Raw genomic sequence first — 26,426 nt, 5'->3', positions numbered from 1 at the left:
CTTCCATTCCACAGTTCCATGGCACACACTGGACTAGATCAGAGTGGGGTGTCCTGCACTGGCTGGTGAATATTCTGGAGGGTAGAGAGTGAACTAGTGAAGAACTTAGGCTAGAAAAACTCTGGAAAGCAGTGGCTGTCCAATTAATATCTGTGGACTGACTTCTTCAGGGACAATAGAAGAAACAGTTAAAGAGAACTCTAGCTACCCTTACAAGGGGGAAAACCGAGATAGATTCTAATTCAATAGAGGTAGGTGTAAAGAGCTGTTGAATGTAGGACAAAAGTTATGTGAGCACTGAGGAAGCTGTGGCCCTCCCTGGGGCAAATGCCCCAGCAAGAAGACCAAGGCTAGAGCCTTTCTTGCTGTAAAACACCATTGAATGTAAAACACCAAACATTGGCTGGTGAGTGTACTGATAGGCTTGATAGTCCTTAAAATTCCTTGAAAGGAATATCGAGCCTATCAGTATATCAAGTCTTTCTTAATAGAGAAAGACCATTATCATAATGCTTTATGAAGTTAACATTTTAACCCAGTTTTGTTTTTTCTCATTATTTTCTGTTTGAGTACTGCAGAGCAATAAAGCACTTCTGCAGTGTCATGTGACATTTCTGAGCGCACTGTCTTATTTGATCATTAAACAAACATGTTAGTGATTTATATCTGAAAATCTCAAACTCCTCATAATGTCCATTGCTGAAGGTGTGCTTGGTAGAAAAAATAAAAGTTGGTGCGTATTCTTCCCTAATATTTAAATAAAATTATAGTCATACTCTAAGATTTCAATTTGAATACCATATATTTAATGTTGGTACAATCGCTAGATAACAAAGTATGACATTTCTTTAAAATTCCTCTGAGGAAAAACACCTGTAGTTGGATACCTTGTTGTGTCTAAATAAATAATATCTTGATACCACGATAAAAGTTTTAAATATAACTAAATATATTTATTTGTTTTATGACTGCTTATGTTCTTATTACAGAAAACTTAGGTAAAAAAGTGCCATACTAGGTAGCTGCAAGGAGTAAATTGAAATGGATACCTCAACTAGGGAGAAACTAGTATAGAAAAAGCAGCCATTGTTGAAATGACCATATTTCTGAAATCCCCTTGGGCCTTCCAAAAATGTTTCAAGTTTTAGTTAAATGTAATACTATTGGGGAAAAAAAAGAATGATTTGACAGACAGGAGTTAATTCATGAAAACTGATGTAACTTGTTTATGTACTTTCATTATAAGTTTAAAGTGAATTTGCTAAAAATTATTGTTTTATTTGACATGCAGAATGCTAAGATATGTTAAAAGGTATCTAATAAATATAAATGTGTAAATAAATATAAGCATGTTTTGGTTTAAATATGAGTATGTGATAAATGAAATTATCTCTGAAGAACGTGGTCTGAGAGCAATGTTAAGTAGATTAGGACTGAAAAAGCCATGAACACTAGTTTCAATTTTTCAGCTTAAAAACGTCTGTCGTTGCCTTCTAGGTATGTGGCAGCAGGACTCAAGCCCGTCTTCCTGGGCACTTTTTAATACAACATGTAATGCAGTGGCTCAAGAAGAAGTAAGTACTAAGCTTTTAGAGGGTGTTCCACAGCTGTGTTGTTCAAGGGCCAACTGCATTTTATATTCTGATCTATGATGTACAAGTTTATGCAGAAAAGTGAATCAAACACCTATAAAACCTCCACTCGGGTGACAATGAAATATGGCTAACACCCCAGAGAGTGCCCTTTTAGGTCACAACCCCTCCCTCTCTGCTAGTGGAAGCTGCTACCCTGATACTCATGGTAGTGACTTCCTCGTTCTTTGTTACGTTTCTACAACCTGTATGTGCATCCCTAAACAATGTGATTTAATTTTAGAATGTAAGTAAATGGAATCATACAGCTCATGTCCTTTTGCGTCATCAACATTAGGTTTGTGAGTTCACCCATGTCATGTGCAGCAATAATCTGTTCAATTGTATTGTCATGTAATATTCCATTCTGTGAACATATTGTAATTATTTTATCCATTCTATTGTTGATGAGCTTTTGGATGTGCCTCAGGCTCCAGCCAGGAAAACAGAAACTATAGCAGTTGTGTTAATGGAGACATTTTAAAACAAAGAGTTAGTTAAAGAGGCATTGGAAGACTAAAAAGGCAAAAAAGCAGATGGTGAGGTCACGCAGATGCAGCCATGGCAAGGAGCAGCCCTGGGCTGGGGAAACTAAAGGAAGGGGCTGGGGTCTCAGAACCTAGACGCTTGGAAAAGGGTCAGCCCAGATGTCTGGGGTGCCACCATGAGGCTGGTTAGCACAGTGCAGAGAGAAAATGCAGACTGGAGCCAACGGCTGCTGCCAGGGTGAGCACCGCTGCTGGGAGAGAAAGCTCTGCAGGCAATTCTAAAGTTACTACCCTCTAAGGTGGAAGAAACACCCAGGCATCTCAGACGTCACAGACACTGGCTCTAAGTTAACAGTAATTCCTGGGCCCTAAAGCACTGTGGTTGTCCACCAGCCGGCTGTATAACACCAGGTAGTAAACAGCATTTTGGCCTTCACTGTTTCTCAGTTGACCCAATAGATCTACCCTGAATACATAATTAGAATAAACATTCTAAAAACCTGGTATGAATCATGCATCATCTCCATGGCCAGGGAGTGAGCGAGGACTATAACTGCAGAGAGAGACAAATGGAAGCCCTGAGACATCCCCTCTAGGGTGGTCTGGGAGGCAGAATTCTAAGTGACCCTTAACAGTCCTGTAAAATCCTCTCCTCTTGAGTGTGGGTGGGACCAGTGATGGTAGAAATAGATCTCAGTAAACCAGTAACTGAACTGATTGCAAGTGAACAAAATACTCCAGTAGAAAAAGAAGTAAAAGATTGTCAAATAGATACAAATAAAGTCTAACGTGTGCTGTTTATAAGGGAGACCTGTAAGACATAAGCATATAGGAAACTTTCATATCAATTCAACATTAACTGAAAGAAAACTGATGCAGATAAAATCTAAGGCAAAAAAAATTATTGCTGGAGGTAAGGAAAGTCACTTAATTATGATAGGAAGTTACTATTCCTCAAAGTCATGCTAATTTTAAATATATAAGGACCAAATATTATGGCCTAAAAACAATAAGATGAAAATGGACACAACTACAAGGTAAACTAGACAAGTCCACAATGATAGATATAGATCTGAACACACCTTTCTCAGTAATTGATAGAAAATATTTGACTAGAATGGTTAAGAAAACCAACCTAATGGAAAAATACAGAACAGTACACATAACAAATACTAAATGTATTCTCTTTTTAAAATTACAAAAACATTTTTTAAAAATGAGTTTATGCTGGGTCGCAAACTAAGTTTCAACAGATGTCAGTGGATTGGACTCATGGAGAATATGTTCTCTGACCATGGGAGTGTTAAGTTAGAAATAACTATTTTGTAATATATGTTAAATTCTTATATGTAAATTAATAAATACGTTTTTAAGTAAACCATGAGTCAAAGTAGAAATTTTAATGGAAATTAGAAAGTAATTTGAACTAAACAATTACAAAAATACTACACATGAAAACTTATGGAATGCAACTAAATCAGTATTTAGAAAAAATTTGTAGCCTTATGTACATAAAATAGAAAAGAAGACAGCCTGAAAAGTTAATGAACTAAGCATACATTTTTAAGAAGTTACAGAAAGAATAGCAATTTAAAACCAAAAAAGGTGGAAGGCAAAAAATAACAAACATAAAAGCTAAAATTAAAGATGTAGAAAAAATATAATAAATACAATGAAAGAGCGAAGCCAATTCTTTGGACTTTAAAAAAACTAGCAAAAATTTTTTTAAAGTATAGCATGGTTTATTAAGAAAAAAAAAAGAAAGAAAAAGTACATAAAACCAATATCACAAATGATAAAAGGGGTTGTCATAGCTGGGGCAGATAGTTAAAAATAAATGAAACAGTACATAATGACTTTAGGCTATTTTAAAATATGAGGAAATCTCATGTCAAGAAATAAAAACTTTGGACAAATTATTAGAAAATATCACTTATCAAAATCAACTAGAGGAAAATGTAGAAAACATGAGTTTCTATAATCATTAAAGAAATTGAGTCTGTTGTTCAATATCTTTCCACAAATTCAACTCCAGGCCCAGATAGCTTCTATCAAACATTCAAGAAGAAATAATTATAATCTTACCCAAAATGTTCCAAAAAATAAGGAACACTCCCTTTTATGGTGAATTTTATGTGTCAACTTGACTGGGCCACAAGATACCCAGATATTTGGTCAAATATTATTGTGGGTATGTCTGTGAGAGTGTTTCTAGATGAAATTAACATGTGAATTGATAAACTGAGTAAAGCAGATTGGCCATCTTACTGTGGGTGACCATGAAGGTCAATCAATCAGTTGAAGGCCTGAATAGAAAAAAAGACTGACCCTCCTGTGAATAAGAAGGAACTCTTCCTGTCTGACTGCTTGAGTTGAGACACTGGTTTTTTCCTGCCTTTGGCCTTAAACTGAACTATGAGCTCTTCTTGGTCTTGGGCCTGCTGGCTTTTGGACTGAAACTACACCATCAGCTTTTCAGGGTCTCTGCTTGCTGATTTCAGATCATGGGACTTCTCAACCTTTACCATTGTGTGAACCAATTCCTTGTAATTACATGCATGCACACGCACACACACACATACACACACGCACACTCCGGTTGGTTTTGTTGCTCTGGAAAAGCTGGACTGACAGATTTTGGTACTGAGAAGTGGATTGCTGCTATAAAAAATAACTAAAAATGTGTAACTGGCTTTGTAGGTGGGTAATAGGGGAGAGAGGCTAGAAGAGTTTAAAGGTACGTGCTATTAAAAGTCAAGATTGCTGATGGGACTGTTAGTAGAAATAAGGACATTAAAGGTGATTCTGGTGATTGCTCACAAAGGAAGAGGAAAGCTGGAGAGAAAGGCTCCATTTTCTTAGAGAATACATAAGTACAAACAGAATATTGGTGGAAATATTAATGTTAAGGGCCATTCTGGTGAGGGCTTAGTTGGAAATGAGGAACAGATTATTAGAAACTGAAGGAAAGACAATTCTTGTTAAAAAGTGATGAAGACCTTGGCTGAATTGTGTTCTAGTGTTTTGTGAAAGGTGGAACATGTGAGTAATGAGATTGGATATTTAGCAGCAGAGATTTCTAAGCAGAATATTGAAGGTACCGCTCGGATCCCCCTAACTGCTTATATTAAAATACAAGGAGAGAGAGATGAATTAAGAATAAATAATGAAGCAGAAAGAAACCATAAATTGGAGATTTGGAAAATTCTCAGTGTAACCATATTACAAAATTTAGAAAGCCTATTCTGAGGAGAACCCTAAGGATGTGGCTGAACAACGATTTGATAAAGGGATCATGGGTGTGAGTCCAGGATTTTATCATCCACCTCAGCAGAAGCCAGGAGTGGAGAAGGAATTATACCAACAAGACACTGATAGTTTGACTTAAAGGGAGTAGAGAAAGTAGGATGGAATAAAGTAGAGCTGTCAGACTTCTTGGATGCCACAGGATAGAGCCATGGAGTTCTTTGGCTGTGAACATATACTATTCAAGGAAAGGGAAGAAGGATGCTGCAGGTAATTCCGGTATCATTCAGAGGTGGCTGTCACTCTCATCACAGCCACAGGGGGTAAGGCTGTTTCCTCCTTGATTTCAGAGGGTGGTGCTGCTGCAGAGAGCCACATGGGCAGGGCCCTCTTAGAGAACCATGGGGATGGTGCCCTGCAGAGCGCTGGGAGTGATACTGCCATCTCAATGGTCCTGGAAGGTGGGGCATCAGGCCAAAGAGAATTATTCTTGAGCCTTAAAATGTAATGGAATTTGCTTTGCTGGATTTGCTTGTGACCCATAACCCCTTTCTTCTTTCCTCTCTCTCTCTTTTGGAATGGAGATGTCTATCCTGTGCCTGTACCATCATTGTATTCTGGAGGCATGTAACTTGTCAGGTTTCACAGGTCTGTGGCTGGACAGGAATTTTGCCTCAGGATGAATCATACTTCAAGTTTCACCCATATCTGATTTAGAAGATATTTAGATGAGATGTCGAACCTTAGACTTTAGAGTTGACACTGGAATGAGTGAAGACTTTTGGGGCTGTTGGGGTGGAATAAATTTATTTTGCATGCAAGAAGGACATGGGTTTTGGGGGGTCCTAGGATGGAATACTATGAACTGAAATTGTGTCCCACCCCCAAAAATTTATATGTTGAAGCACTGACCCCAAAGGTAGGGCTTTTAGGAGGTAATTAAGGTTAAATTAGGTCATAAGGGGATGGCTCTAATCTGGTAGATTTGGTGGCTTTGTAAGAAGAGGAAAAGAGAGATATTTCTCTATCTCTTTGCCATGCAAAGACACAATGAGAAGGCTGCTGTCTGCAAGCCAGGATGAGAGCCCTCAGCAGAAGTAAAACATGCTGGCTCCCTGATCTTGACCTTTCAGTCTCCAGAACTGTGAAAAAATAATTATTTGTTGTTTAAGCCACTGTCTGTGGTATTTGTTTATGACAGCCCAAGCTGACTAAGACACTCCCCAAAGTCATTTTATGTGGCTAATGTAACTTGATTCAAAACCTGATAAGGACAGTATTGGAAGGTAATATCTCAGTCTAATCTTAATTATGAACATTAAATAATTCTTAAGAAACATTGTGAAATGAACCAGTAATATATAAAAGGAATAATGCAGCAAAACCAAAAATTTGGTATTATTCCGATAACACAAGTTTGACACTGGAAAATGAATCAGCATAATATATCAATGGATTAAAAAATAAAAATAAAAATTTTAATAACAGTTTAAAAACATCTGTTATAATTCAATCCTTTCGTAATAGAAAAACAAAAACAAAAACCCTTATCCCAAGCAAGAAGTAGAAAAGAACTTTTTTAATCTGATAAAAGATCAATAAAAGCAACAAAAATCTTTAGCAAACAGCATAATGGTAAAATATTAAAATGTTCCCACTTTTATATTTGGGAACAAGACAAAGATGCCTTCTATGACTTTCTATTCAATATGGTATTGGGGGTGTCTTAGTCCTGTCGGGCTGCTACAACAAATTACATTAGACTGGGTGGTTTATACAACAGACATTTATTTCTCACAGTTCTGGAGGCTAAAAGTCCAAGATCAGGGTGCCAGCATGGTCAGGTTCTAGTGAGGGAAAAGGAGGAAATCCAGATATCCAATAAGCATATTAAAAGTTCTAAACCTCATGAGATGCCACTACAGTTACTAAAATGGCCAAAATGGAAAGACTACAACACCAGGCCTTGGTGAGGATGTGTGCAACACGAGCCCATATGAGGGCTATAATTCCATTCCTGGAAATACATCCTGTAAGAATACTTGAATGCATATGCCAGGAAATACATTCAAGAGTATTCATAACAGCTAAAACAGGAAAAAAACCAACTGTTCATCAAACTGTGGCATGAAAAAAGAAATTCAGGTGCATTAATATAATGGAATACTATACAGCAATGAAAATGAATAAGTGATAGCTATGTTCAATAACACAGTCACATGAATGAATAAAGGCAGGCCCAAGAGAGAACACTCTATGAGCAGAATTAAACTATATGAGCAATTTAAGGATGCATGCTTAATATGATAAAATTCTAAACAAATGCAAAGAGGTGATTACTAAAAAGGCGATTTCCCTTGGGGAGGAAGGAGGTTGTGATCAGCAAGGAGCACGTGAGGAGCTTCTGGATGCTGGCAGCATTCTGTGTGTTGACCCAGGTAGTATTTTTGTGGATGTTTGCATTGTAGTAATGAATTAACATCATATTTATGCCCTTTTCCATATATTTGCTACACTTCACACTAAAAAACAAATTTATCAAAAAAATATAAATATAGAGAGAAATGGTGTAAATGGAAAAGCTGGCAAAGCAGGGGGTAGTGAGTGTAAATGGGCTTGGCTGTGGTCAGGGGTGGGGAGGGGAGGGTTTAGTGGTGGCGGTCAGTGGAGGTGCCCGACAATGCGGTGAGAGCTGGCTTTGCAAACAGAAATGGTCTCTTCCCCAGTGAGCTTATGGCCCCACAGGGAAAAAATTCTATCAGCAATTAGTGACAGATATTGCTGGTTTTCAAGTCCCACCCTTCAGAGTTAGGCTTAATTGTTTTGTGGGAGACTTGTGGTTTTCTAAAATATTAGCCACATAGAATATAGTACTAGGAATTAATCCACAAGCTGACTTTTAAATTCTCCACACCAAAGAGACATCAATTAAATATTAGATGAACCATGTGTCATCATTTCATGACAGTGGTCATGTGAATTAGCAATAGAAGGTACTCTCTCCACCTTGGGAACATAAACAGGGTATTTGGAGATTTAAGCCACATGTTTGATGTTGCCTTGAACTTAAAACAAATTTAGGAAGTAACTTACGAAGCAGAGGTTTTTCCTTTGCATATCTTCAATGGTTTCTGTGACTTCTTATTTGGCCTGACTTTATAGAGATTTGGTTCTGTTAGCCCAAGAACATGCTCATACAAACCCACAGAGCCTTTCATCGGTGGTGGCTCTAAGCCATAATCTCTACCCGCTCCCCCAAATCCCTACATCCCCAATTAAAATTATCACCACCACCACAACCACTACTATATCATCTTATGTGTGTAAATATTAAGTGTAAAGAAAACAACAAAACACTATTTTTATTCTCCAATAACATACAAGACACTGTTATCTGCAACCCCAGGAGGGCTACCCTAAAGATCTCTCCTCATCTGCCAACAAACCTTCTCCTACACAGAAATCTTGGAGCTCTGCCTTTAAGAAACTTTATAATTTTGGAAATCAATAAATTATGTGCTATATGTTCTTTAAAATTAAAGTTAAGAAAGTTCATAACATAGGAGACATTGGGCACAGTGCCAGTATTTTTCTGCTGCAAAAGGAGCAGGGGATTGGGTTTGCACCAAAAGTCATGATGCTGATTAGTTTCTTTTACTTTCATTTAGTAGCTAAAACAGGTACATTCGGGGGCAGAATTTATATCTTTAGTTTCTCGTTCATATCTGTATTACCCACTCTGGGTGGAATCCATTGTGCTCACTCTCTTTCGATGTCCTTGTACCTCCACGTGGAGGATGGGAGGTGAAGGACAGGCCATGTGAAGGGAAGAGCTTGGCAGTGGGCAGTGCCCTCTTTGCAGCAGTAAGGCTACTGCCTTGTGTGTTGAAATACTCCTGACAAAAATACCAAAATTATGTTATAGTAGTTACCCACTACTGAGAAATACTGTAATGTTCATGACTTACGTTAAGAGCTGTGGATGCTGTACGTTGATCTCTTGGGTTTTTGTCTTTCCTGATTTGTTTTTGCAGATTGGTCCAGTAGAGAACATATGTGAACAGAATCTAAAGACCAAGTTTTATATCAGCTCCGGGTCCACGTCTCCTTCCTCACATAGTGGTGATGAAGCTGACCTTGTTAAGGTGCCTCAAGGGGCAGCTTTGCTCCCTAACTGGTCACGTGTAACAACACCAAAAATGAATCCAATTGCAAAAATAGAGTGAGATTTCTCTCCCAACTGAATACGTTGCTTAGTTAGGCAAAGTCTATTAGAGATTATTATTAAGTTTAGCTGATAACACAGGAAGGTTTGAAGCTCAAATAAGAAATCTGCTTCTAAAATCAATGAAAAAAGACAAAAACTCTACCTGCATTTGAACAATGAGCTTAATGAAGTAAGGTTTTAAAGAGCAGAGAGTATAGTTATGTGAATTATGAAATGACCAGTACGACCACAGTGCAAACCAGGAAGGGACATGGTCTGGCAGGTCCAATTCTCTCATTATTTGCGTTGCTTTAATTAATATTTAGATATGTACATTCAATCATGTTTCAGTCAAAAAACATTAACACTAAGAAGTGGTGATATAACAGGAACATTTTATATAATTACATACTTGTCAGTATCAAGTCTGGCATTATGTGTAATTAGTAAAGTATACAAATATATTTGCGATTGCACTTATTAAAATTAGAGACAATGGCATCTTCTCTGCATAATACTACATAAAACGGCTCTTCATTGGCCCTTCACATTAATTAAAGGGCGTGATTCTCCACAAAAGAAAATATTTCCTCTGCTCCCTCTTCAGAAATGGGGTTCCCTTTCTTCTCTGCCTCCACCTCTCCCTGATTATCAGGGGTTCTCTGCTTCCTGCTTGGCAGTCCTGGGGTGGGACTGAACGGTCCCCCGGAGGCGTGTAGTTTCATGTGGGAAACTTCAGAGTTGCTTACAGCCAGGCCAGATCTTATTTTCAAATTCTGTCCAGAGCCTCTGAAATTTTGATAATTTTATTTTATCTTATTCTTTTTAAATTTTTTATATTATTAAATAATTATCCTGTAATAGTGGGTATCCTTCCTGCCCACCTTCTTATACTTACCAACAGGTGCATGTACCCTTAAAGTACATACGATTGCTCGGTCAGATTAAAACATTTACACAAATATTATTCCTATTATTTTGCAACTCATTTTTCACCCTGTTTATTCATGTTATTCATGTTATTTATTCATTTTAACTGCCGAGTAATATTCCAGTGTACAAATACATATCGATTAACATAACAATGCTCCTTGTGATGAACATTTGGGTTGATTCCATTCTTTAGTTTTCTGTTATAATGAGCCTGTTGGGACTTGCTTGTTTGTATACATATAGGACAATTTGTTAGTTATTGGCTAGTAGAAATGCATATTTTTAATTTAAAATTTTTCCAACAGACTGGTTTAATATTTTGGGGACAAGCATAAACTTTACAGAGATTGCAAATATATTATAAACTAATTTTTTCCCTGGACTATTTGAAAGTTGTCATCTGGTTTTGTGTCAGCCCCAATACTTGGTGCATATTTTTTATAAGAATATTTTCCTACATATACACAATACAACATCATCATTAACATCAATGCATTACAACCATCTAATCTCCAGACCCTGTTCAGTTTTTACCAATTGTCCCCATGGTGTCCCTTACGGCAAAAGGATCCAGTTCAAAATCATGCATTGCATTTGGTTGTCATATCTTTGATCTTTTTCTATCTGGAACAGTTTTTTAAGTATTTCTTTCATTTTATGACCCTGACTTTTGAAATTCATAGGCCGGTTATTTGTGGCATGTTCCTCAATTTTGTTGTTGTTTATTTCTTCCAGAAGTACACTCAGTATTTCTTGGAGAAGTAGCTGAGCCTGAGACTGGGGCAGTATAAGATGAGGTGATACGTTTTATTCTGCCAGACAGAAAGTGCTCAAAGAATGACGGAGACATGTCAGAAAGACATAGTGAGGAGCCTGAAGAGGCTTGCACTGGCCCATCTGCAACCATTTGGACACCAAAATAAATAATGACAATAATGATTATAAGCCATTGAATAAAATAAGAAACCATGGGTCCATATAGGTAAAAATAAACTGTAAAATTTGGTAAGGAATGGAGTACTCACACATTTTCAGGGTAACTCCCCAAAGTACGTACTAATTACAAAAGAAAAAAGAGTAATTTCACAGTAGAGGGGCCTCGTGGTCAAAGCGAGCCTCTTCAGTCATGGCATACATCACAGTCAGGCTGGCTGGTTGTCTCAGGTGGCTAGAGCGCAGTGCTCATAACACCAAAGTCCAGGCTTAGATCCCTGTGCTAGCCAGCCTCAAAAACCAAACAATAATAAAAATTACAAAAATAAGTAAAAGTCATGTGTCACCTGATAGGAACATCTGTGATGTTCCTGCCAAAGACACATGGCCTGAATCAAATCAAGAGGAAATGAATTGGGGTGTTTAGAAGTCAAGATCTGGGCTCTGGGGGTACTCGTTGCTATTGGGGAGTCCCTATTCCAGGCCCTTTTATTGGAGTTAGAGGAAAAGTTTTTCTATATCAGTCTGTATATCAAAATCTATCTATCATCTACTTACCCATCTATGAAAACTGTGAGTTCACACACACACAAATACCTCTAATTCCAATCCAGCACCACAGAGTTTATTTCAGTTTTCTCCCTTTCTGTATTTCTAACCCTCTTCTGTGACAATGAGATTGATCATCTTTATGTACTTACTGATCTGATCATTCTCCTCTCTGTATCAATCTCCCGTCTCTACAGCTAGTTTCTCCCTCCCCGACGCTCTGCCTTCTCACGCCAGGCCCCCCTCCACGTGTGCACACCCTTCTCACCCTGTCTGAGCAAGAGAGTTTTTAAAAGCCAATTTCCACCCTTAGCAGCATGTAAGAGTTCTCGTTTCCTTAAATAACGCTAACACTTACTGCTGCTGGATATTTGAAAGTTTCCAATTCTGGTTGGCAGAAAATGGTATCCAATTATGGCTTTTGTTTTGTCGTGTAAAGGTTTTTAATTCTAATGTAGTAAAATCCATCAGTCTTTTATTTTACTGTTTGTGCTTTTTGATTGTTTTGAATTAAATTCATTTCTATTCTATCCTTCCATCTTGAAAGTTCCAGAAAAATTTAAATTCTTTTAGGTTCTTAACTGGAAATTGTATTTTTGTTTGCTATGAAATAAAACTCTAGTTTTTCCAGTAAGTTAGTTAGTTGTCCCAGCCCCATTCATTGACCAGTCTATCATTTCTCTAATAGTTTGTAATGTCACCTCTGTCACATATCAGCTTTATTTATTTACTTATTTACTTACTTATTCATATTGTAGTAAAATGTATACAGCATAAAAAATTGCCGTTTTAATAATTTTTAAGTGTACAGCTCAGTGGCATAAATCACATTTACAGTGTTGTGCAACTATCACAACTATTTTCAAAAACTTTCCACCACTCCAAACAGAAACTCTGTATCCATTAAATAATAATTCTAAATTCTCCCCCAACCCCCAGCTCATGGTAATCTCTAATTTCTGGCTTTACAAATTTGCCAATTAGAGATATCTAATGTAATTGGAATCATACAATAATTGTTTTCTTTGTGCCTGGCTTATAATGTCCTCCAGGTTCATCCATGTAGCATGTATCAGAGCTTTAATCCTTTTAAAAATGGTGGTAAAAAATATATATAATAAAATTTGCTATTTTAGCCATTTTTAAGTGTACAGTTCAGTGCCATCATCACCACCACCCAGCTCCAGATTCTTTTCATCACACCAAACTGGAACTCTGTCCCCATTAAACAAAAACTCTCTGCCTATTCCTCCCTCTAACCAGCCTCTGACAACCACCATCCTACTGTCTGTCTCTATGAGTCTGAATAACCTAGGAACCTCCTGTGAGTGGAGTCATGCAATATTTATCCTTTTGTGTCTGGCTAATTTCAATCAGCGTAGTGTCTTCAAAGTTCATCCACATGTAGCATATATCAGAATTTCATTCCTTTTTAATGCTGAAAAATGTTCTGTTGTATGCACGTACCACATTTTGTTTATCAGTTGATGGACGTTTGCTTTCACCTTCTTGCTGTTATGAATGATGCTGCCGTGAACATTGGCGTACCAATATCCGTTCGAGTCCCTGCTGCCCTTCTGAGAATATAGTCAGAAGTGGAATTGCTGGATCACGTGGTAGTTCTATGTTTAACTATTTGAGGGGCTGCCACACTGTTCTGTATAGTGGCTGTACCGTTTTGCTTTCCCACTCACACTGGACGAGGGTTCCAGTGTCTCCTCATGCTTGCCAGTACTTGTTGTTTTCCATTTGTGTTATGTTAGAGAAATCCTAGTAGGTGTGATGTGATATCTCACTGAAGGTTTAATTTGCATTTCTCTAATGATTAGTGATGTGAATGTCTTTTTATGTGCTTATTGGTAGGGGTCTATCTTCTTTGTAGAAATGTCTATTCAGGTCCTTTGCTCATTTTTGAACTAGGATGTTTGTTGTTGTTGAATTGTACGATCTCTTTTTATTGTCTGTATATTAATCCTTTATCAAATATGAATTTTACAAACATTTTCTCTCATTTTGTGGCCTGTTTTTTCACTCTTTTAATAGTGTCCTTCAATGCACAAAAGTTTTTAACTTTGATGAAGTCCAGTTCATCTGTTGTAAACACCAAATCCAATGTGGTGAAGATATTTCTTAATGTCTTCTAAGAATTTTATAGATTAAGCAGTTATGTTTTCATGTTTTATCCATTTTGAGTTAATTTTTGTATGTGGTGTAAGACAAAGGTTCAACTTTTTTATTTTGCATATGGATACCCAGTTTTCCAGTACAATTTCTTGAAGATTGTCCTTTCTTCATTGAGTGGTGTTGGCATCCTTCTTGAAAATCATTTGACCACATATGTGAGGGTTTTACTTCTGGGCTTCCTATCGTATTCCATTGGTCTATATGTCTGTTTTATGGTGGTACCACACTGTTTTGATTACCTTAATTTTGTAACAAGTTTTGAAGTCAGAAAGTGTGAGACCTCCAACTTTGCTCTTCTTTTTCAAGATTGTTGGCTACATGAGGTCCCTTGAGATTTAATATGAATTTTAGAATAAATTTTTCTATCCTGCAAAATAAGTCATTGGGATTTTGATAGGGATTGCATCAAGTCTGTACATTGTTTTGGGTAGTGCTATGGGTTGAATATGTTCCCCAAAAGTTCATGTATAGGAAACTTGATCCATGTTGTAACAGTGTTAGAGTGGGAAATTCAATTACGAAATTTGAAGGGTGGGGCCTTTAAGAGGTGATCGGATCATGAAAACTATGCCCTTGTGGATGGATTAATCCGTTCATGGAGCAATGGATAATGGTTTAATGGGTAACAATGGGTGTAGACTGGTGACTTTATGAGGCAATCACCTGAAAGTGCGCTTGTTATTCTTGCCATGTGTTACCCTGGTCACCACAGGACTCTGTAGAGTTCCCACCAAGAAGTCCCTGACCAGATGGAGCTTGGACTACCCAGCCTCCAAAAAGTATAAGAAATAAATTTTGGTTTTTTTATAAGTTACCCAGTTTCAGGTATTCTGTCATAAGCAACAGAAAATGGACTAAAACAGGTAGTATAAACATTTTAACAATATTAATTCTTGCAATCCATGAACACAAATGTCTTTCCACTTATTGGTGTTTTTTCAATTGCTTGCAGCAGTGTTTTTTAGTTTTCAGTGTGCAAGCCTTTCACCCCCTTAGTTAAATTTATTGCTAACTATTTTATTCTTTTTCATGCCATCATAAAAAGAATTAATTTATTTTTGTGATTGTTCATTGCTACTGTATAGAAATACAACTGATTTTTTGTATGTTGATTTTATGTCTTGAAACTTTGCTGAATTAATTTATTAGTTCAAATAGTTTTTTGTGGAATCTTTAAATACGAGATCTAAAGATCTTACATATCAGATCACATTATTCGTGAACAAAGATAATTTTTCTTCTTATTTTCCAATTTGAATGCTTGTTATTTCTTTTTCTGGCGTAATTTCTCTTGCCAGGACTTCAAATACTATGTTTGCTTGCAGTGGTAAAAGCAGGCATCCTTCACTTCTTCCAAGTCTTAGAGGAAAAGCTTTTAGTGTTTCACCATGAGTACAATGTTAGCTGTGGTATTCTCATATATAGCCTTTTTTTTATGTTGAGCTAGTTTCCTTTTATGTTCTAATATGCTGAGTTTTTATTTTCATTTGTCCCAAGGTATTTTTTAATTTCCCTTGTGATTTCTTCTTTGACTCATTGATTGTTTAAGACTGTGTTTAATTTCCACCTGTGTGAATTTTCCTTTCCTTCTGCTACTGACTTTTAGTTTCATTCCATTGTGATCAGAAAAAATGCTTTGTGTGATTTCAGCTTTTTAAAATTTATTAAAACTGTTTTGAGTACTAGCATAGTGTCTACCCTGGAGAATTACATCTTTATATATTGTGTACCCATTAACAAAGATTTGTAATTTTTTTATACATTCGTCTTTTAAATCCCATAGAAAATAAAAAGTGAAATTACAACCCAAAATTACAATAATACTGAATTTTGTCTTGTCCATATATTTGCATTTTCCAGAGATCATTATATTTTTATTTGGTTTTGAGTTACTGTCTAGCATCCTAACATTTCAGCCTGCAAGACTCCCGTGAGCATTTCTTTTAGGACAGGTCCAGTGGTGATAAATTTCCTCAGCGTTGTTTATCTAGGAATGTCTTAATTTCTCCCTCATCTTTTTTTCTTGATCTGTCCTTTCCATCTTTCATTTTTTTCCTTCCTTCTTTCCCTCTCCTGTGTTCCTGCTATGTTTATTATTATTTTTTATCTCTTTACTCTTCTGTATTAATTTGGCATGGAGAAATGCTAGTAAGCTTCTAAATGGCCAAAGTTTACTCTGTAACGTGTGCCCAAAAGAATCCATGACCCTATCAGTGGTGCCAAAAGATATCCCTGGGTGCACAACAGGTTAGAGGCTCATAACATCCCAGGGCAGAGCCTGGCCTTGCATTACATATGTAAAATCATACTAATTTTATTCAGTTTTGTTAGTTACTTGCTCATTGTCACTAATAACTGTGTGGAACAGTGGTAATCATCCTTATCATTAAATGTTATACTGAATTTGTAAGTTGTATTCATTTTTTAAAAACATTTGTTAATTAATTAATATTATTATTTTTTACATTCTAAGATGTTGTTGCAGAGCAGTTGGGGGGAGGGCGAGAGGGGAACAGGGAAGGAAATAGGGTGAGAGGAGTAGGAAGGAAGGGAGGCTTGGTCAATGCCCATAGCACCCTCCTCATTCCAGCAGGGAAGCCCGAGGTGCTTCCTGTGGCAGCTGGGTGGTCATCAAAGGGCTGGTTGTGGATGTCAGAGGGGCATAGCTGAGGCCCTTGGCCCTCCACCACCCTGGCTTGGGAGCCCCAGGCACTTCCTGCAGTGGCTTGGTGGTTGTTGCTGGGCTGCCTGTGGTTGTTGATGGGGGGCATGGATGACTTCCTGCATCAGCTTGGTGGTTGTTGCTGGGCTGGTGGCAGATGTTGGAAACGTATGACTGATGCCCTTGGCCCCCCACCACCCCAGCTTGGGAGCCTGGGGCACTTCCCGTAGCAGTTTGGTGGTCATCGCTGAGCTGGTTGGAGATGTCAGAGATGTGTGCCTGAGCTCTCCCTCATTTTTGCAGACCAGTTTTGCTGGATATAGATTCTTGGTGGACAGATTTTTCTTTTTTTCTTCCAGCACCTTTAATATATCATCTCACTGTCATCTGGCCTCCCAGGTTTCTGCTGAGAAACCCATTTATAATATTATTAAGGATCCCTTTTGTATGATGAGTTGTTTTTCTTTTGTTGCTCTTAAAATTCTTTCTTTGTCTTTTGATGGTTGGATTATAATGTGTCTCAGTGTGGATGTCTTTGGGTTTATTCTACTCAGTTTGTTGAGCTTCTTGGATTTTTATATTTATATTTTTCTTCAAATTTGGGAATATTTCAGCCATTATTTTTTTCAAATAGGCTCTCTTATCCTTTCTCTTTGTCTTCTTCTTCTGGGATTCCCATAATAAATACATTTGTCCAATTGATGGTGTCTCATAAGTCCCCTAGACTTTGTTCACTTTTTAAAATCTTTTTTCTCTTTGCTCCTCAGCATTGATAATTTCAACTCTCCTGTCTTCCAGTTCACTGATTCTCTCTTCTTTTTTTTTCTTTTTTTCTTTTTTTTTTTTTTTTTTGACCAGTAAGGAGATCACAACCCTCGGCATGGTGTGGTCTGCACCACACTCAGCCAGTGAGCGCACCAGCCATCCCTATATAGGATCCGAACCCACAGCCTCAGCTCCACCAGTGCCGCACTCTCCCAAGTGAGCCACAGGGCCAGCCCCATTGATTCTCTCTTCTGACTGCACAAGACTGCTGTTTGAACTCCCTTAGTGAATTTTTCAATTCAGTTGTTGTATTGTTCAGCTCCAGAATTCTCTGTTTTGTTTCTTTTTTTATAATTTCTGTGTCTTTGTTAATATTCTCACTTTGTTCATATATTGTTTTTCTGATTTCCTTTAGTTCTTTGTTTATGTTTTTCTTTGCTCTTTGAGCATATTTTTGACAGTTGTTTTAAAACATTTGTCTGGCATGTCCAGTGCCTGTGTTTCTCCAGTGACAGTTTCTGCCATTTTATTTTCTTTTCAGTGGCCCATATCTTCCTGTTCCTTTGTATGCCTTGTGATTTTTTGCTGAAAATTGGGCATTTGAAAAAATGGTTATCTTCTCCAGTCTTTGCAGATGGGCTCTGTGTTAGCGAAGTCCTTTACTAATCAGCAGAGCATGGTCTGAGCCTTGGGATCAACCCAAAGAGAAGTTTAAGGACTTCTTAGGTTTTTTCTGAGCATATGTCTCGCCTGGACCTGTGTTTGGCTATTTCAAGTCCCCTTACACATGTTGGCTTTTACACATCTTAATTTCCAAAAGATTCTTACTCCAGCTTCAACTTGGACCTTAGATGGTCTATTGTATGCCTCTGCCTGTCATTTCTTGTCCAGGTGTCTGCAGGTCTGAAGTGCCCCCTGAAACTTTTACAAGTAGTGCCTGCCACTTTCTGCTACTTTTCAAAAAAGCCTGAGATCTAAACTATCCTGCTTCTCCCCACCTCAACTCTAAGATAGGTGAAAAAAAAATAAAAAACAATCCTTCAGACAGCCCCCAGACAGTTTATAATGTTGCAAATAAGGCCTGCTGTGCTACTTCTGGTTTGAGGGTGGGAACTTAGAATTGGGGTGCTACCTCTTCCAAATTAAGACAGTGCCATGAGGGTGAATAAATATGCCACAAAATTTTCTACCATTTCGAATATGACTCTTGATTGGCCATTTGCTTGGTTGCTGTAGACCTTTGACTATTTTTCAGAGTTCCCACAAGGTCACCAGATTTAGCCAATTTTTTTTTTTTTTTTTTCTTTTTCGGGACAGGCACTCAGCCAGTGAGTGCACCGGCCATTCCTACATAGGATCCGAATCCGCGGCGGGAGCGTCGCCGCGCTCCCAGCGCCGCACGCTCCCGAGTGCGCCACAGGCTCGGCCCTTTAGCCAAATTTTGACTGACTTTTGATGTCTCTATGGGAGAAACAAGGATTTGGAGATTCCTAGTCTGCTAAGTGCCATCTCATTTTGATGATGTCACTCCTCTTTATTCCTTTTTATGGCTGAATTATATTTTTATTTTATGTATGTACCACATTTTGTTTGTCCATTCATCTATTGATGAACACTTGGGTTGTTTCTGCCTTTTGGCTATTGTGAATAATGCTGCAATAAATGTTGGTGTACAGGTCTCTACTTTCAATTACTATCTAGGAATAGAATTACTGGGTCTTACAGTAATTCTTTGTTTAGCTTTTTGAGGAAGAGACAAACTGTTTTCCTCAGCAGCTGCACCATTTTGCATTCCCACCAGCAATGTATGAGGTTTCCAATTTCTTCATAACCTTGCCAACACTGGTTACTTTTTAAAATATTATATCCATCTACTAGGTGTTAAATAATATCTTACTGAGGCTTTGATTACATTTCCCTAATGACTAGTAACGTTGAAAATCTTTTCATGTGCTTATTTTCCATTTGCATATCTTTGGAAAATGTTTATTGAAGTCCTTTGCCTCAGGAAGAAAAAATTTGGGCTTGGTTTCCAGATGATTCTGTGTGATATGCAAGTACTACCAAAGGACAGCTGCAGCGCAACAGCCCTGCCTGCTCTGCAACAGCTTTGATAGAAAGTGGTGAAGGGATATCCTGTTAGTGGGCAGAGCTTCGAGCACTGTACCTCCTTGTTCATTTTGCATAAAAGAAGAGGGGGCCAGAGATACGGATCTATATGGCTAGCCAATCGACAGAATGGTCAGGGACTTGGAAGGAACGTGATTGGAAACTTGGTAATGAGAAGGTTTGAGGACTGGAGTATAGACAGACTTTCCTGAATAGGTACAGAATGTGAATATATTTGTCTCTCATTTGAGTGCTTCCCCAAGGGTGATCTCAGCAGGGGAAGATTTTAATAATTAGATGGTTAGGGTGATTTTTGTGGACACCAGTCATCCTCCTTCCTCGGTGGGAAATCTGTGCCCAACGGGCTCATGAACAAAGTGGCCATGGTGGTAGGGAAGGAGGTTGTAAATGGACACGTCAGCATGGATGTCCACTTACCAAAGCCCATCTGGCTATAGTCACTGTTGCGTGTCCTACCTGCCGAGAGCAGAGACCAGCACTGGTTGCATTTTCCGCCCCAAATCTTCTGACGAAACTGCCACCTGTGGACTTACCCACCATTATTACAGCATTCTGCACAACACGACTTTTGACGAAGAAATTAAGTTTGTAGCCAAGAGAGTGCAAAGTGTCCCTCTCTGTGAATTCCAACTTGTGTTCCTAGATTCCAGTTCATCATTGCTTTCCCCCACTTTACATCCATTTTCTTTCCTGATTACCTGCTTGTAAACCTCACAGTCCAGTATTAGATGTAAAGAACACAGACCTACAGATACTGCTTAACCAGTTAACACAACTGAATACATTTTTGTAATGAATTCCTTGACTGTGTCTCTGTCTGTCTGTCTGTCATCTATCTATTCATCCATCCCTTCATCTACCTACCTACCTACCTATTTACCTACTTACCTATTTACACCTTCTAGTGGTCCACTTTATGGATTAAAAATCAGAGATAATTGCTGTTTTTGATCATTTTAAGTTGGACATTTGAGTGTGTGGGTATATTGGTAACTCTTTGTGGGCTTAATCTGCATTGTCCTTATGATTAATAAATTGAGCATCTTCTCATATGCTTATTGGCCATTTGGGTATGTTCAGGTCTTTACCTATTATTCCTTTGAAATGCTTACTTTTTCAGTATTTTATGTTATTTTAAAAATGAACATAAAATTTAATTTTATTTTTTGGTGACAGTGTATCAATTTTAACAGTATTTATGCACATGTGCACACACACACGCACACATTCCCACATCATGGCAGTCACTGATTTCTTCTCTGCCACTAGTTTTGCTTTGTACAGAACATCATATGAATGGGATCATATAGAATGTAGTTTTTAGATGCTTCCTTCACTCAGCATGATGCCTTTGAAATTCATTCAAGTTGTAGCATGTGGGGTTTTGTTGTTGTTCTGTTGTTTTTGTTTTTTGTTTTGACTGATAATGGGAATCTGAATTCATGACCTTGTCAAGTTCTACCATGTATATATAGTCCCTTCTTTTTTATTGCTGAGTAGTGTTATCCATTCCCCTGTTGAAGGAAATTTGGGTTGTTCCCAGTTTTGGGAGATTGTAAGTAGAACTGCTATAAACATTCACACACAGGTTTCTATGCAAACGTAAGTTTTCATTTTCTAGGGTAATTACCTAAATAATGAAAGTAGTGGAATTGCTGGGTCATATAGAAGTGTATGTTTAACTTTTTAAGAAACCGAATAATATTCCATTGTTTGGATGTGCCACAGTTTATTTATCCGTTCACCTCCTGGGGATATCTAGGTTGCTTCCAAGTTCTAGCAATTATGAATAAAGATGCTATAAAGAACCTTGTGCAGGTTTTTGTGTGGACATAAATATTAATTCCTTTGGATGAGTACCGAGGAGTGTGATTGCTGGATTGTATGATAAAAGTATGCTTAGTTTTGTAAGAAACTGCCGACTGTCTTCTGAAGAAGTCGTACCGTTTGGATTCCCACTAACAGTGAATGAGAGCTTCTGTTGTTCTGTGTCCTTGTCAGCGTTTGGTGTGGTCAGCATTCTGGATTTTGGCCATTTTTTTGTGTAGTGGTATCTCGTCGTTGTTTTTACTTGTATGTTCCTGATGACATGTGATGTGGAGCATCTTTTCATATGCTCACTTGCCATCTGCATATCTTTTTTGTTGAGGGTCTATTAAGATTCCCCCTTTTCTGATTGGGTTGTTTGTTTTCTTATTGTTGACTTTTAAGAATTCTTTGTATATTTTGGATAACAGCCCTTTATCAGATATGTCTTTGAAAATATTTTCTGCCAGACTGTGTGGCTTGTCTTTTCATTCTCTTGACAGTGTCTTTCACGAAACAGAAAATGGATTGTGTCTTTGGTGTTATATCTAGAAAGTCATCACCAAACTGAAGGATCTAGATTTTCTCCTATGTTATCTTCTAGGATTTTTATAGTTTTGTATTTTACAATTAGATCTATGGACCAGTTCAAGTTAATTTTTGTGAAGGGAGTAAAATAGTGTCTAGAGTCTTTTTTTTTTTTTTTTTTTTGCATGTGAATATTCAGTTATTCCAGAACTGCTTGTTGAAAAGACTGTCTCTTATCCACTGTAATGCCTCCGCTCCTTGGTCGAGGACAGGTTGACTATCCTCACGTAGATCTATTTCTGGACTCATTCTCTGTCATTGATCTATTTGTCTGTTCTTTCACCACACCTCACTGTCTGGATTACTGAGGCTATGCAGTAAATCTTAAAGTCAAGTAATTTCAGTCTCTAATTTTGTTTTTCTCCCTCAATATTTTATGGGCTATTCTGGGTCTTTTGAATCAGCTTATCAATATCCACAAAATAACTTGCTGTGATTGCACTGAGTCTACAGAGCTAATTGGGAAGAACTGACAACTTGACGATACTGAGTTTTCCTATCCATGAATGTGGAATATATTTCATGGTTCTTCTTTGATCTCTTTCATCAGAGTTTTGTAGTTTTTCTCATATAGACCTTCTAGTATTTTGCTAGATTTATACCTAAGAAATAACTTTTTGGGTGCTAATGTAAATGGTATCGTGTGGACATAAATTTTATTTTCAAATTTCTCTTGTTTGTTGCTGGTATATAGGAAAGTGATTGACTTGTGTATATTAACTTTGTATCCTGAAAACTTTCTATAATTGCTTATTCGTTTCAGGAGTTTTGTTGATATTTTTGATTCTTTCAGATTTTCTACATAGACAATCATGTCATCTGCATTCAAAGACAGTTATATTTCATCCTTCCAAATCTATGTACCTTTTTTCCTTTTGTTGTCTTATTGCATTAGCTAGGACTTATCAGTATAATGCTGAAAAGCAGTGGTGAGATGGGACATCTTTGTCTTATCCCTTATCTCAAGGGGAAAACTTCAAGATTCTCACCATTAAGTAAGTATGACATTAGCTATATGTGTGGTGTGTTTTGGGGGGTTTTTTTGGGGGGGGGGTTTTTTTTTTTAGATTTAAAAACTCAAGTTGAGGAAGTTCCTCTCTATTTCTGGTTTACTGAGAGTTTTTGTCATGAGTAGTGTTGGATTTTCTCAGATGCTTTTTCTGTGTTTATTGACATAATCATGTCGTTTTCTTCTTTAGCCTGTTGAAATAATGGATTTTAACTGATTTTTTTGAATATTGAACCAGTATTGCTTGTCTGGGATAAATTCCACATGGTAGTTGTAGTGGGTTGAATGCCCCCCTAACTCATTGAAGTTTGAATTGTGTCCCCCAAGATTTATGTATTAGAAACTTCATCCCCACTGTGACTGTTGTGAGGGTGGGAAATCCTATTTTGGTAATTGAAAGAAATTGCCTTGAAGAGGTGATTAAATTGTAGGACCATGCCGTGGTGAATGGATTAATAATGGTGGTCAGGAGTGTGGTTCTGAGGGCTTTAAAAGAAGAGCACATGGGCCGAGCCGTGGCGCACTTGGGAGAGTGCGGCGCTGGGAGTGCGGTAACGCTCCCGCTGCGGGTTCGGATCCTATATGGGAATGGCCGGTGCACTCACTGGCTGAGTGAGTGCCGGTCACGAAAAAGACAAAAAAAAAAAAAAAAAAAAAGAAGAGCACATGAAAAGTTAGTCTCTCTCCGCTCTGCCATTTTCTGCCATGTGAGACCCGTGGGTCACTGTTGCCACCACCAAGACCCTCACCAGGTGTGTTCCCTGGAATTTGGATCTTTTAGCCTCTGAAACTGTAAGCAATAAGTTTTGTTTTCTTATAAATCACCCAGTTCCAGGTAATTTTGTTTTAAGTAACAGAAGTGGACTAATACAGTAGTGCTGTATAATTCTATTTCTACATCATTGGATTCAATTTGCTAATATTTTGTTGAGGATTATTGCATCTGTGTTCATGAGAGTTTTTAGTTTGTAGTTCTATTTTCTTGTACTGTCTTTGTCTAGTTTTGGTATTAGGGTAATGCTGGCCTCATGGCATGAGATAGAAAATATCCATTCTGCTTCTATCATCAGAAAGAGATTGTAGATAATTGGTACAATTTCTTCCTGAAATTTTTGGTAGAATGCACCAGTGAACCCGCTTGGATCTGTTGTTTTCTGTTTTGGAATGCTGTTAATTATTAATTTAATTTCTTTAAATAGACCGTCTGAATGGGTCTAGTTATAGATCCATTCAGACGGTCTATTTCTTCTTGTGTGAGAATTTGTGGGCACAGAGTTGTATGTAGTATTCTGTTATTATCCTTTCAGTGCTCACAAGATTTGCAGTGATGTTCCCTTTCTTATTTGCAGTGTTAGTAACTTGTGTCTTCTCTCCTTTTTTTTTTCCCCGTGGGCTTGGCTAGAGGCTTATTGATTTTATTAATCTTTTCAAACAACCAGCAATAGATTTTCTCCATTGATTTGTTGCTTTCAATTTCATTGATAATTGTTCTGATTATTATTTCTCTTCTGCTGCTTAATTTGGACTTAATTTCCTCTCTCTCTCTCTCTCTCTCTCTCTCTCTCCCTCTCCCCCTGTCTCTTTTTAGTTTCCTGAGATGGACACTTAGATGATTGACTTTAGATGTTTCTTCTTTTCTAATATAAGTAATCAATGCTAAATTTCTCTCTAAGTACTGTTTTCATTGCCATCCGGAAATTTTAAGTTGCGTTTCCATTTTCATTGAGTTCAAAATATTTGTTAATTTCTCTTGGGATTTCTTCTTTAACCAATGTGTACTTTAAAACTGTGTTGTTAAATTTCCAAGTATTTGTGATTTTCTAGTTTTCTCTTATTGATTTGTAGTTTAATCACATTGTGGAGTGGGAGCAAACATTGTATAAGTTCTCTTCTTTTAAATTTGTTAAGGTGTGTTTCATGGTCCAAAATGTGGTCTGTCTAGATGAACGTTTTATTTGAGCTTGAGAAGAATGTGCTGTTTTGGGGTAAGGATGTCCGTTATACCCAGCTGATTGATGGTGGTGTTGAAGCCCACTCTGTTTTTTCAGATTTCTGCCTGCTGGGTCTGTCCATTTCTGACAGAGGGGGTATTGAAGGCTACAACTATGACGGTGGGTTTATCTGTTTCTCCTTGCTCTTCTATCAGTTTTTTACCTCACATATTTTGATACTATTTTGTTAGATGCATGCACATTAAGAATTGTTATGTAATCTTGGAGAATTGACCCTTTTATTCTCATATAATGCCCCTGTTTATCTTTCATAACTTTTCTTGCTCTGAAGCCTGCTCCTTCTGAAATTGATGTAGTTACTCCTGCTTTCTTCTGATTAGTGTTCGCGTGCTATATCTTTCTCCATCCCCTTACTTGTAATCTTTATGTATCTTTATGCTTAAAGTGGGTTATTTGTAGACAACATACAGTTGGGTCTTGATTTTTGATTCACAATGATAATCCCTATCTTTTAATTTGTGCCTTTAGATCACTAATGTTCAAAGTGATTATTGATATAGTTGGATTAATATCTACCATATCTGTTACTATTTTCTATTTGATATCCTTGTTCTTTTTCTTACTTTTTTCTTCCACTTTTTTCTGTCTTTCATGTTTTTTAGATTAATTAATTAATTTGGATAGATACATATTGATTGTACATATTTATGAGGTACAGTTTTTCGGTGCATGAATACAGTGTGTAATTAGTATATTCAGCGTCACAAAAATTTATCATTTCTTTGTGATGAGAGCATTTGACTCTTCTAGCTATTGGAGAACATACAATAAATTATTATTAGTTATAGATGCCTAGCACTACTGTACTCTTTCATGGTTTTAATTGAGCAATTTATATAATTCCATTTTCTCTCCTTTCTTAGCATATGTTATTACTTGTTTTTTTGTTTTTGTTTTTTTTTAACTTTAGTGGTTGTCCTAGAGTTTACAAAATGCATTTGTAACTAATCCGTCCACTTTCAAATAACTCTATAAAACTGCACAGGTAATGTGTGTACCATAAAATAACAAAATAATGCTAATACCTCCCACTTATTCTTTGTATCATTGCTGTCATTTACTTTACTTATACATAAGCATATCTGGCATATATAGACTTATACATATATATGCATATAAGCATACATAATTGAATACATTGTTGCTGTTATTATTTTGCACAAACTTATATGTAATATCAATTAAGTATAAGAAAAATAAAAGTTTTTATTTTATTTCATTTATTCTTTCTCTGATGCTCTTTCTTTATGTAGATCTGAGTTTCTGACTTACATAATTTCTGT

General features: G+C 37.2%; 1 protein-coding gene across 1 annotated transcript in view; it reads left to right on the top strand.

The window, feature by feature from the left end:
• The window catches only part of LOC134381136 (serine/threonine-protein kinase MRCK alpha-like), a 36,900-nt gene that overhangs the window by 4,832 nt on the left and 5,642 nt on the right, over positions 1-26,426 (top strand). Inside the window, exons 5-6 of the mRNA XM_063101179.1 lie at positions 1,498-1,574; positions 9,400-9,510. Of these exons, the coding sequence (XP_062957249.1) occupies positions 1,498-1,574; positions 9,400-9,510 (188 nt within the window). The remainder of the gene's footprint in view (positions 1-1,497; positions 1,575-9,399; positions 9,511-26,426) is intronic.

The sequence above is a fragment of the Cynocephalus volans genome, chromosome 6 (genome assembly GCF_027409185.1).
Source record: "Cynocephalus volans isolate mCynVol1 chromosome 6, mCynVol1.pri, whole genome shotgun sequence".
NCBI lineage: Eukaryota > Metazoa > Chordata > Mammalia > Dermoptera > Cynocephalidae > Cynocephalus > Cynocephalus volans.
This window is presented reverse-complemented; position numbering and strand designations above follow the sequence as displayed.